The 14,212-nt window shown below is 37.8% G+C and overlaps 1 protein-coding gene across 1 annotated transcript in view; it reads left to right on the plus strand.

The window, feature by feature from the left end:
- The window catches only part of LOC137933811 (organic cation transporter protein-like), a 42,543-nt gene that overhangs the window by 27,359 nt on the left and 972 nt on the right, over positions 1–14,212 (plus strand). Inside the window, exons 3-9 of the mRNA XM_068777870.1 lie at positions 4,939–5,137; positions 5,815–5,915; positions 8,212–8,366; positions 9,938–10,197; positions 10,306–10,515; positions 11,675–11,819; positions 13,310–13,491. Of these exons, the coding sequence (XP_068633971.1) occupies positions 4,939–5,137; positions 5,815–5,915; positions 8,212–8,366; positions 9,938–10,197; positions 10,306–10,515; positions 11,675–11,819; positions 13,310–13,491 (1,252 nt within the window). The remainder of the gene's footprint in view (positions 1–4,938; positions 5,138–5,814; positions 5,916–8,211; positions 8,367–9,937; positions 10,198–10,305; positions 10,516–11,674; positions 11,820–13,309; positions 13,492–14,212) is intronic.

Genomic DNA, 14,212 nt, shown 5'->3' on the forward strand with positions numbered 1-14,212 from the left:
TGAGTGATTTGGCAGTGGCGGTTGTGTGATTCGCATTATTTGCTGCATACGCATTTATCAGCGGGCTGGCTGGCGGTGCACTTTGTTGGATGACTACCACTGCATGTGTGGAAGTGGCTAAATATTGGTCCTTTTCTTACTTAGGATGGACTTCCGCAAGGTAACGCCTGATTCCATTAAATGTCTGAGTAAGTGACCATATTCAAGCGCTTTTTGGTTCTACATTGCCAACAAATATAAGCTTCTTCTGTTATTCCCCTTTCTATATAGATAGCCCTTTCGTTGTAACGTGACAAAACGTAAGTAAACTGTAAATAGTGGGGTCCTTATTTATGCTTTTTAAGAATAGAAGAATCAGGAAGCGTGACCTCGTGATGCGTAAAGCAAAAAATTTCTCGAATGCGTCTATTATTTGCCTTTTGAAAGGAATAGAGTCCAGGTTTCACATGAGTGCGAAAGAAAAATTTCTTTCAAAAGGCTTTTTAAAAACCCTCGTCTATTCCATGTTTTGGTGCTTCTGTAGATCCCCCTGTTTCTCCATGTCTTCTCAAATCTTCTTCAATCTGTTCATTTATTTGCACTCCACCATATTACTATGATAATATTTGTACAACAACTCAATTAGATTTGTTTGTGTTTATTGTTTTATACTGGTATTCCTGTCATAAGGTAGATGTATCTCTTCTTCTTTACCAAGATACTGCAAAGCATAAGGCTCCACCATAGATCGCTACAATGATAGGTCCTGCGCTTCCTGTATCCAGTGAATTACCACCTAAACTATGTTGCCTGTACACTTAGTGGGGGGTTTACCGACGCCGCGTCTACCAACTAGTGGACGCTACTCAAGAAACTTTTAGCTTCGTTAGTTTTTATGATACATCTTTAGTTAATATTAACACTTTGCCGTCTGACCGTTTTGTAAAAATTTATTCGCTTGGCGCCGGCAGCGCAGAAAAAGCGAATTACTTGGCTTATCGCCGGTTTTGACATTATCGGGAAATGATGAATTGTAAAGTTTTAATCAGTGCTAGTTCTCATGCGTTCTCAACCCTGTTTTCCTAATTTCAGTTAAATTTCAAAGATATACATACGTAAATAAATACAAAATTTGTTTGTTTTATACTTACTTCGCTGGCTCAGTGACCCAAAGTGGGTCTTGGCCTCCGAAGCGAGAGACTTCCACTTTCCTCTATCTTACGCCATCGTCTGTCATTGGTTGACATTCAATTCGCGCAAGTCTGCCTCAACGCGATCGATCCAGCGATACCTGGGTCTACCCACTGGTATTCGACCCCACGGTTTTTCCAGGTACGCTAACTTCACGCTCCGATCCGATCCCATTCGCTCCAAGTGACCAAGCCAGCGGATTCATTGAGCTTTATATCCGTCTTGATTTCTCGCTGGTCCCACGATTTGTTTTATATCTTTGTTAATTTCCATTCTCTTTGGTATTCAGTATTTTTCTTTCGTATGGTATGTAGCAAAACGGTGTCCAAGATGCGACGTCTAATTCGCCTTTTAAATATTTCACTATCTTCATTGGATTCTGCTCCATTTTGTAATATTTACTAAAATATTAATTTGCTAAACACCTTTGATAGATATATATGCAGTATAATACGCTTAGATAAAAACATCGCGTGCTATCATTATGGATTAATACAACATTCATGATATTATTGTTGAAACGGATTGTTTATACAGATTATCGCGCAGTACTAATTGATTAAATGATAAATAAATATTTGTGTAGGATTAATGTAATAGCTTGTTTAATACAGTCTTAAATTTATTGTATTATGTATTCGATAAATGGATTAAAAATTTCAATTTATATTTATTTCAAGTTAAATTCACAAGACTAAATGTTAACAAGTTTTTATTTCTAATCAACAATATATTCTCTTTCGTAATCAACAAACTTTTGCCATCTAGAATACTAATTTTTTATACCGGAACGGTAATAAATCAATCGGTTATTCTGTAAAATATGTCGACAGAAACTACATTACTTTCGATCACCCTAATACATCTTTCACGGCTCTTATAAAATCTTTAAAAATTATCTTTATAATTCAATGTATCTATAATATAATTTTTATTTTTAATTGACTAGTTTTAAGCAGATAGCCTTGAAGAAAACTGTGTGCCGGAGGAAATATTTTCAAATTAAGACCTCTTTTGGTGTCTAAAGTCTTAAGCCAGATGTTGTCTCTTACGTGCGATAACTTTTCTATTCAATTTTGTTTCAATGTGGTCTGATCTTTCTACAATCAGGAGCGGCTCTAGCCCCGTGTAGCGCCCGTGTGCAATGAAACCCTGGCGCATCCTAGGCCTGACCCCCCCCCCCCACCGCCCCGCGGCTATGACTATTAACTTTGTCGTCGTAACAAGAAAGTTTTTTCATATTCCAACAAGCTATTTTATAGGTAAGTATAGCTTACAGTATGGTATTAGTTACGGCCTTTATTCTTATGACGGCGGAATAACACTTATTGTTTTTATGCCTGTAGCGCATCTCTGTTGCGAAACTAAGCGGCGAACCGCGATAGTTCATGTTTCGTCTTGTGTTTTAAGTTTTATGGTGAAATGTATCGAATTTCTGTTTCGCTGCCCATAGGACGCGTCGCAGGGTGGTAATATAATCCAGAATACCATGCCACCTATCAACCTTCCTTTGTTACCGCCTTTTTTTGAACTTTTTAATATATAAAATATTATTTTTGTTATTTTTGAACTACGCATGAATAAACAAACATAAGATATTAAAACGTACGTGAATAAGTACGTAATTGCAGTCGGGGACGGCAAGTTTTTCTAGATCGCGTGAGGTGAATAACCCCTTGCAAATGTCGTTTTGCTCAGAAATAGCACTGACAAGTGACCAAGTGTCTAAATTTAGTGCGAGTGGTGCCGGTCCGAGCAAATGCTGTCCCTTCACGATCGCAGTCGTCACCGCCTTGTACCATAACGCGAGCGATCGAGGAGAAATCTTGTATCTATTTATAGCCGCCATCTTATTTATAGTAAATTAATAATATAAACACACAGCCTTGACAAATTTATTCGTAAACAAGTGATACAGGGTGTGCAGATCAAAAATCTTTCATATAGATCGATAAAAAAGCACTTCCTTGGCCTTTAAAATAGGTTATTGTGGAGCATATGTTATTTATTCATCTATATACATACATACCGATATATATATATAAGTATATGTATATATATAATACTACTTATATATGATGCTACAGAGAACAGTGCTGCCCATCCTTTTGAAACTTGTTACAGTGCAAAGGTAATCCTATGTAATTAATGCAAAAAGTATGAATTATATGAGATCGTGTCCCGCATCGAACCCGCGACCTACGATTGCAAGTTTCAGTCTTCTAAAGTATGTTACCACTGCTCAATGTCAGATTAAAAATAGGAAAATAAACATTAACATGTTACTGCGTTGGAAAATAAAGCAAGAGATATGTTTACAGTTTGGTGGTATATCAAGTAATTTAAATTATTTGTCTGTATATTTACGTACACATGGCATATATATACATGTATATACACCGCCCGCTTCGCATGGACCACACTGTGTTATATGATTGTAATTTGATAATACCTATTCTAAATTTTATTTATTTAATCTCAAAAAATATTCAGGCCAACATTTATACCGATATAACTTATATTTTAAAAATATGCATATTGTTTCTTTTAAGGAAATCTCATTTTTCAAACCGCTACCAGCATCAAATGTACTGCATGTAAAAAGACGTCCAATGGAGTATATAGTCCTTCTGCGTTAAACATTCATTAAATCCTTATTGTCCGCTGACCTAGTAACGTTCCAAAAACAACTACGACGTTCTTATTTAGGAATACAATCTTATAGTACAGTCGAATGCATACTACGTTGGCTAAGTCAGCGGACAATTATTTATTCTTAACGCAAAACGACTACGTTTATTCGCGTTAAGAAAATAGTGACCCAACTTCACTCATGTGTGACGTTATCATTTTTAAAATTGACCAAAACGTATCCGTAAACTTCTTTTCTAGTTAGGTGATACCGTGGTCGTCCTCTGCGCGGAACGAAGGACTCCGATAATTCCATTCGGAACTTAAAAAGGTCTTACATCAAATTTTCCATATGAACAGGGCTTTCTAAGCTTGTAAAGAAAAGTGTAAATAAAATGGAAAGATATTATCAGAACTGTGATAATGTAGCAAACTTTGGTCTAGGAACGAAGATGAGAGAAGGAAGGTGATGCACGGAAGTCGGTTTGAATGTAAAGAAAGATAGAGAATGTAAAAGACTGAGAGAAAAGAGTTGTAACCACTGTCCCAAACATGGCAGGGTAGCAACGAAATGTCCCCAAAAAGACTTTTGACATTATCATTTCAGCCGAAGACTGTTCACCGGTAAACAAAAGGCTCTCGTATAGATTGTCAATAAGACCAATAGAACGCAGCCTACTTCCATAATTGTCCGACGACCTAAACCTTAACAGTGAACAACCTTAAAGCCTCGACTGCTGTTTCCTCTGCGCGTTATATGACCAGCCCAATACGCTCTACTCTGTTGGCTACTTTAGTTCATAGACGGATCTCCTTATTCCTTATTCAGTTTCATAGAAAAATCTCGAACATAACCCATAACCCTCTCCATAGCTCGTTCAGCAATTATGAGCTTTATCCATAAGCCGACACGGTGGTAATTTTAATACCAAGTAATTTGGCGGTGGTGGTTGAGTGATTCGCATTGTTTGCCGCATACGCATTTATCAGCGAGCTGGTGGGTGTTACACTTTGTTGCACGACTACCACTGCATGTGCGGAAGTGGCTAAATATTGGTCGTTTTTTTACTTAGGACGGACTTCCGCAAGGTAACGCCTGATTCCATTAAATATTTAATGACTTAACTCACGTTGCAGATGTCTCGTCCCAGAGTGCGAAGGCTCCGGAGGTTCCTTCCACAACACGTCAGTGCTGGAACTGCTGGGAACGAACCCGTGCCGTCGTTATGAACCACTAAGTGAAGACTTAACCTGCTCTAGAGATCAGTTCCATGAGAACCACACTATAGAGTGCAATGCGTTCGTATACGAGGACTACAACACCGTTTATTCAGAGGTAACAAACTTTTGGTATATTATCTGCTTTGATGTGATGAAAGCAGGATGTTGATTTGTATGCTACATGTAGAGAAGGTTATATAGATCCAAAATATCGTACAGATTGATATTTAAAAGGCAGGTGATGTGCCTTTAAGTAGCACGTGTAAACGAGTGACGTCAGGAACTGGGGATGTGGGGTTTAGTTTTTGCTTTTGGGAACGTTAAATATTAACTGAACGAAATGGCGTCTCAAATTTTATATATATATTACTTTATTTATGTATATATTTTTAAATGTTTTATTATGTAATTATTTTATCGTGTTTATTTTAATTTATTTAATTAACTTCTAATTTGTTTATTTTGTTTATTTTATTTATTTCACTTTATTATTTTTTACCTTATTTAATCTGCCTATTTAGATCCAATTTGATTTCTTAAAAAATAAATAAACATAACTGTATAGACAACATATTTTGAGGTTGTGTTCGCAATTTTTAATCAATAATAGTATTCGTAAAATAAATTTTATAAAATCAAACAACGAAAATATAATTCTAAATCTGTGAGAGTTCTATTTTCGAATTTTAAAATTATTATTTTTAAGTCGACCTAACTTAAAGCTTTTGGTATGACTAACATATACCCCCACATACATAAATACAGATTGCCTTAAAGAGATATTGTTCACAGTTCGGTCTGGCGTGCCGAGAGTGGCTGCGGACTTTGGTAGGCTCGGTAAGGAATGCTGCGCTTCCACTAGCTCTTCTCCTAGCAGGTTATGTCTCTGATAGGTAAGGACCTTCCAGAAAAACACATTATTCTTAAGAAAAAGTACTGACCTTTTTCTCTCCTTTTTATACTTACATCTACTCCTAATCTCTGTCTCTTTCTCGCTCTCTGCATAACAATAATAATTGTCTTAATTTAAAACAAAAAATGTACTGACTTTTTTCGCCCTTTTCTACTTGCATCCTCTCCTTTTCTTTGTCTCTTTCTCGCTCTCTACCTAACAATAACAACTGTCTTAATTTAAAACAAAAAATGTACTGACTTTTTCTCGCCCTTTTCTACTTGCATCCTCTCCTTTTTTCTGTCTATTTCTCGCTCTCTACCTAACAATAGTTATTGCCTTAATTTAATTTGAAAAATGTACTGACTTTTCTCTCCTTTTTCTACTTACATCCACCCCCGATTCTCTGTCTCTTTCTCGCTCTCTATATAACAATAATAATTGCCTTAATTATGTTTAAAAAATGTACTGACTTTTTTCTCTTCTTTTTATACTTACATCCACTCCGATTCTCTGTCTCTTTCTCGCTCTCTACCTAACAATAACAATTGCTTTAACTTAATTTTGTAAATGTACTGACTTTCTCTCGCCTTTTTCTATTTGCATCCACTCCTTTTCTGTCTCTTTCTAATTCTCTATATAACAATAATAATTGTCTTAATTTAAAAGAAACAATGTACTGACTTTTTCTCGCCCTTTTCTACTTGCAACCTCTCCTTTTCTCTGTCTCTTTCTCGCTCTCTACCTAACAATAATTATTGCCTTAATTTAATTTACAAAATGTCCTGACCTTTCTCTCCTTTTTCTACTTACATCCACTCTGATTCTCTGTCTCTTTCTCACTCTCTGCATAACAATAATATTTCCCTTAATTTATTTAAAAAATGTACTCACTTTTCTCTCCTTTTTTTTACTACTTGCTTCCACTTCTATTCTCTGTCTCTTTCTCACTTTCTATATAACAATAATAATTGTCTTAATTTTAAATAAAAAATGTACTGACTTTTTTCTCACCTTTTTCCACCTATATCCACTCCTATTCTATCTCCTTCATGCTCTTTACATAGCAGTAATAACTGCTTGGCTTAATATAAGCTAGCATGGGATAAAAAATAATGCAGTGCTTTTTCACGTCCAACAACTGTCTGAATTTTTGAAAACTGTTAGTCTTGCATAAATCTTAAAACATGTATTTACTTTTTTCTCTCCTTTTTCTTCTGACATCTGTTCCTATTATCTGTCTCATATATAGCAATAATAACTACTTCACTTAATATAAGCTAACACGGGATAAAAATAATACAGAGTTTTTTCACGCCTAACATCTATCTGAATTTTCAAATCATTGGTCTAACATTAAACTTAAAGTCTGTTTTGACTTTTTCCCATTTTTTTCTACCTTTCTCTTATTCTGTTCACTTTTACTTTCCTAAGATGAGAGCATTTCATTTCATAAGATCAAGTCAAAATATGTCCCGCAGTTATTGTGCTTTCTTGGAAGAATTGCTTAGCAGTCAAATGATTAAAATAAAAGTTCCTCTCCTCAATATTAAAGGTACGGGAGGCTCTAAAATTGGGCCATAAAATAAAAAAGTGCTGTACTTTGTACTTGTAATAATACATGTAACAAAGAGAAATAAATATACAATACACTGGCTACTAAATTTTGTAGGAATGTCAAAGACATGGTAAGTTCGACAAGGCGCTGTAAGGTTTTCAATCCTATAATTTAGTTTTTTAAAAGACTAATTTACATATAAGAGTTTCATAACTTTATTAAGATACTTATTATTATAATAGGTAAGTAGTAGTCTTGTGCAAAGATAGCCCAGTGGTAGAGGACTGAGAATTGCGAACGTGAGTCGCGAATTCAATTCTCGGAATACATAATTCACACTTGTGCATGGGATTACCTCTGTTTAAAAAGAAGTTTCTACAGGATGAGCAGCAGCATTCTCTACGTACCATAATACCACACTACGATCGCCAAGCCGCATATCAATCGTGGCGATTATGATATATCCCTTCCATAGATATCTTTGGGGGTAGGCCTGTCCTACAATTGGCTTCTATGGGTTGAAACGATGACAAAGTGGTAATATATATCTTTATAGGATCCATGTACATGACTAACGTGGTTGTCAAAGTTTTGAAGTGAGATTCAAAACGAAAAATTGTCTGTTCAGGAGCAGTATAACACACCCTAGAAGGCTTCGATGGTGAATCTTTTTTCAGAATGAAGACGCCAGTAAGCTATTGGCAATATTAAAAATATAACGGAAGTTGAAATACTACAGATGGGGTCGGCTGACCGCGTTCTGCGTGTTCTCCACATGCGCCGGAGTGCTGGGGCTGGTGAAGTCCTTCTCCATCAACTACAACATGTATTTGACGCTGGAGTTCCTCGAGGCGGCCCTCGGGTACGGCTTCGGCAGCGCTGTATACGTCATGGGCGAGTCTTGCTTATGAAAACTTAATATTCTCGCCACGATGCCATTATCCCTTCTTCTTTTTACCTGATGAACGCCCACTGCAAGGTTTAGAACTCCACCTAATATCGCTATGAAGACCGGTCTCCCACTGACCGCATCTCGTGTTTGGGGTCCGAGTTCTCGTGGTAAATCCAGTCTGGCCAATCTGATCTAAGTTGGCGTCATGTCCAATACAAACAAGACCGCATCTCGTGACCTTCACCACCCAGTGATGGCCTCCCTCGCCGCGTCTACCGGCTCGTGGTCTGGAGAACCTTTCAACCCCAACAGCCATCGGTTGCACGATCCATATGCCCCGCCTACTAACACTTTAGACAAGTAATTGTTCAAGCTACATCAATGTTCTTGGTTATTCTGCAAATCATATTTCTGATTCGATCTCGTAACGAAACTCTGAGCATATCCCTCTCCCTTGCTCTCTGGGTGATCTTGAGCTATTTAAGACCCGTCGTAAGTGGTCATGATAATTCCAAGATTCTTCATCAGTCCCTAACATTAGCAGTGAAGAATTTCCTCATACAGTTCGAGGTTCTATTAATGTTACACATAATATGAGACACGGCCCCCAAACATCGAAATACACGAAAATATTTTTTTCCTCTTCCTAGGAATATTCTAGAATATTATTATTGCAGGATCTGTTAAAGCACCTAATACCGCGATATCAAAATTTTTCATTAATTATCGATGTATGAGAAATTTTTAAATATTCACTAACAGTGGCAATGGATGTGGTCATATTGGCTTTATGGTCTTTGAAGCTGGTTAGAATAAGTATAGTTCTTCCTCGTCATATGATTATAATGAGAAAAAAAAATCAAGTAGTCTGTAGGTGGCCCACAGGATGGACCGTCGACATAGTCAACATCAATAAGTAAAAAAAGGACCAATATTAAGCCTCTTCCGCACATGCAGTGGTAGTCGACAGTCAAGTGATTTAACGGTGGCAGTTGTGTAATTCGCATTGTTTGCCGCATGGGCATTTATCAGCGGGCTAGCGATGCACTTTGTTGCACGACTACCACTGCATGTGCGGAAGTGGCTAAATATTGGTCCTTTTCTTACTTAGGATGTACTTCCGCAAAATAACGCCTGATTCCATTCAATATAGTTAACGTCGTTGCTTGTTTTCGGTTTAAGTTGATGCTGATAGCCCAGAGGCTTTTACAGCTTCATCAGAACTGAGTTCAAGGAGCGAAAGCATCCGTGAAGTTAAAAATAAAACGGAAGCTGGATATATGCATTCCTGAGTAGAGCTGTGTAATGCTGATGTTGTGTATGCGGCTTGGGCTGTCCCAGCGTGGACCACAGGCGAGCCAAAAATGGATCCGGATCCAATCTTGGTTCACCCACGCTGTTCGCGGTTAGGAAGCGGGCGGAAGATCGTTGGGGGAGGCCTGTACCTTGCAGGGGGCGTGTGAATTAATAGTCATGTATGCTTAAATAATTTCAAATTAAGAACTGTATCCACATAGAGTTGATAATATTCTTTTTCATTTTATTAAATCTAAATAAATAACATACATTACAGTGGTGGAACTGGCCCGGCCATCTCTTCGTGCGCCGTTTGCTTGCGCCACAGGTGTCGCGTACGGGGCTGGTGGGGCCCTGTTCGCTCTGATAGCCTGGAAGCTGCCATACTGGCGCTCGCTGATTCGAGCTGCGTACACACCAGCGCTACTGCTGCCGCTGTACTGGTACCTGATGGATGAGAGCCCTCGCTGGCTCCTCTCAGCCTCACGTTCTGAAGAAGCCGCCCAAGTTTTGCGAAAAGCTGCTCGGTGGAATAAGGTAGCTATCTAAATATATTATACAATAGTTACTATGATATATTTAGGTCTATCATCCCTCCTTTTTTGTGTCACAAATTGCTGAATTGTGAAAATGCTCAATTTCTAGGTGAAGATCGACGAGGATATACTAAAGTATGTGGCAGCCGATGAAAAGCAGCAGCTGACGGTGAAGAAGGTTAGAAGCACGTCGTGGTTGGAGCTGGTGAGATCGCGGCAGCTAGTGGCTCGGCTGGCTGTCTGCGGCTGGTGCTGGGCGGCAGCGGCCTTCGTGTATTACGGTTTAACCATCAACGTCGTAGCACTGTCTGGCAATAAGGTACAATTCTCGATATGGGAAGATGTATTTCTATATTTCTCTTAAAAAGTAGTACAATGTACAATAGAAAAGAATAAGACTCGGAAGTAAGTTAAAAAGGGTCGTACAAAATCCTAGGCTAGTCATGACTTAAGTATATATAGCTTCAGTAAAAAAGAAAAGATAAATCGAAAAATTGAGTCAAAACTGTAATAATGTAGCAAACTGTGATCTAGGAACGAATATGAGCAAAGGAAGGTGATGAACCGGAGATGATTTAAATATGAACAAAGATGGAGCATGTGAAAAACGAAAGAATAAAATTATAATAATGAATGAAATGAAAAAATAGTTAGGCAGGTCCAAAAAGGAACCCCAAAATGGACATATAAAACAAGAAAAAAAATAAAGCACAATTCAGATTTCATTTTTCATTTACTGTTCAACTAAACTTTCTTTTCCAACTGGTACGAATTTAACTGATACATAATTATAACAGATGTTACTTCGTACAGTGAACTATGTCTTTATTACAAACCATATCTGACAATTGTAATATTATCATTAAATTCAACTGCTAAATTGTCCACCTGATTTGATTTCTGTTATATAGCGTACAGGGTGATTTGTGGTTTCAGCCTATTTATATCCACTGTAAGGTATAGGTTTCCCCCAAAAATATCTATGGGGGATATATGGCAGGCGGATTGGCGATCGTAATGTGGTATTATGGTATGCAGAGGACGCTGCTTCCCATCCTTTGGAAATTTGTTTGTGAGCGTTGTATACCAGGAATAGAACCCGTGACCTAAGATCGTAATTCTTAGTCCTTTACCGCTAGGGTACGACTGTTCAAAGGGTTATTGGTTATATATAAAGATTTTACACCTATTACCAAAAATCCCGTTTATCACATATGGATAGCAAGATATACATCAAACATATATATCATTAGCATTATTAAATCGGATGCAGATGGAGTACTACTCCATCTCTTATGATATACTTCTCACTTTCTTGCCAATCTTTAAACGATATCTAGAACTATTAGAAATAACTCTATTTATTAACTTCCAGAGAATTTTAGCCACAACTTCTTCTTTATTTTTCTGTACATTGGTGCTCTATATCTCCTGTCTAATTCTTCACTGGTATATTAACGTTCCATTTGTCCCATCAGCACGCGAACTTCGCTCTGAACATGGGAATGGAGATAGTTGCTTCTATACTCATCATGATGTCACTCGAGCGCTTCGGAAGGAAGAAGAGCATCTTCGCCTCGTTTCTGCTGTGCGGTTCCGCTACCATCGCTCCATTTTTTATCTGTACGTATATTTCGAGTGTTACCGTATTTAAAAAAATGTCAATTTTTTAACAACTCTACTATTTACATTTGTGTCTTATATTGTGACGACCACAAGCTGGTTGACGCGGCTTAAGGAGGCCTTCCACTAGCTGGAACAACGACATGTAAAAGTCGCGTAAAGTCGCTGAATGTGGGCAGGGTAAGACTGATCACCGTGATCTTTGCGGGAGGTCTGCAGTGGGCGCCCATCGCCTGACATGATTCCATAGCCTGAATTCGTTGACTGAAATCATTTATGTTCGTGTATTAGATGTATCTCCTACTCTCTTTCTATATAAACATATAATAAATGATGGCAACTCCAATGATTTTATAGTCTTGTAAGAGCAGATGTTGAAAACACTTTTTCTATATTACTTTACCTATTATAACTATCATATTTCAGCCCAAGGGCTTCCACTGCTCTATAGACCTACTTTCCAATTGGTCCGGTTGGACGCGAACTGTATCTGGCCTACGACTAAGTTTTTTATGATCTTCGTTTTTGGAGACTTCTCATTATCTCTGCTTTGTGTGGGGTTAATACATTATTCTTTGTTTACATTTGTCTTCTTTCTTCCTTTACAATATCTTTCGTGATTTTCTTCCCTTTTATCCATCATAAAATCTTTCTCTCTTCAAGCACTCTTGTTTTTCCTCACACCGTCTCCTTTCATTCTTCTACACCATTCCCAAAGTATCACAGATTATTTATCACATTATTGTTCAGACTTTTGTATCCTAATTTTTGTTGTATTCTTTCTGTCCTCATAATAGCTTTTGTGCTTTTTCTTCCCTTTTATCCATCATAAAATCTTTCACTCTTCAAGCATTCTTGTTATTCTTCCAACCGTCTCCTTTCATTCTTTTACTCCACTCCCAAAGTATCACAGATTATTCATCACATTATTGTTTAGACTTTTGTATCTTAATTTTTATTATATTCAATTACTAAAATATTATTCATGTTTATTATTTTTTTTATCTATTCTTACATATTTTTGCATCCTTGTGGTCTTACCCGTTCTTTTATCAAGTTTTCTCTCCTCCTTGTATATTCAAGTCATACGATGCACTTGTTGGTCCTAACACTCTACTCATTACACTATACACGGTTGTAGTTCTCCGCTTGTAGACGTCTTCGTCATAACTGAGGTACGATCCCCAGCGTAAAATTTTAGTCCGTGGACCTCTGTTCGGGCTCAATTTCGATGAAGCTGTACAAAGGCTGGACCGGCTAGCAGCACAACATCTAATACATGAAATAATAAAAAACTTGTCGGTCTGTGGTCTTCACACCAGGATGTTAAGGTTACAGCGGCCATCTGTTTTGTGCGCTAAAATAACTATGGACTTTATAAAACTTTTTATCAAGAATCTGTGGCATTACAAGAGAGTTTATATGAGGCATACAAAGTTGATTGACAGTTTACATCACAGTGGAATGTGTAACATGTGGTATGTTTTCAGCTCACCCGACTGTGAATCTTGGACTGTATTTCGTTGGGAAACTGGGGGTGACGGCCGCGCTGAACTCTTTGTACGTCTTCACCACCGAACTCTTTCCCACGGCTGTTCGGGGCCGCGCCCTCGCTGCCAGTTCACTGCTGGGCAGGATCGGCTCCGTTCTGGCTCCGCAGACACCATTGCTGGTAAGAACAACAGCCCTCATTACTTATTAACACGTAGCGACATCTAGTGGTGTAACTGATTTGCGAACATTCTTTATTTGAATTTTACTTCTTATTTAGAATATTGTGAATGTATTTGATCGAGGGCTCAATTGTCCTATGCAGAGTCCTTATGGCATGTATCTATTACTAATAGCTGATCCAGATGAAAAGCAAATGTATTTATAAAATTCAGATGGATCTTCCTCTCTTATGGCATCCATTTAGAGGTGTGAGATCGGTATCATAATCATAAATATTTAAGCTATATGATGTCCACCGATGGGCATAGGCGTCACACATTGATTTGTAATGAGACCAGATGAAAGCGGTCTGCGTTCAGCATCTTCTACTATGTCCAGCATGTTGACTGAGGTCTTACGTTGCGCTTGCGCATGGTTTCCTCCCAGAATCTTAAGGCTCCATTAGTTATATGCGCAATATATGGACTATCCACCACCACTTCAACTTCTTCCATCGAACATAACAAAGTAATATGTCCACCTCGTGGGCTGCTGTCCAACGCTGCGCTTGCCCGTGGTCTTCATTCTAGAACCTTTAGGCTACACTAGCTATAAGCATGCTAATTCAAACTTCAAATTCTCTGGGCTATTCCGATTACTTTAGTTCACAACAACAACAAACTCTTATGAACTTTTTTTTATAATTTTCACTTAAAAATATCTGTAATATAGTATTCTTT

The sequence above is a fragment of the Battus philenor genome, unplaced genomic scaffold (genome assembly GCF_028537555.1).
Source record: "Battus philenor isolate CCGP_79_NKW_IND1 unplaced genomic scaffold, ilBatPhil1.0.hap1 SCAF_14, whole genome shotgun sequence".
Taxonomy (NCBI): Eukaryota; Metazoa; Arthropoda; class Insecta; order Lepidoptera; family Papilionidae; genus Battus; species Battus philenor.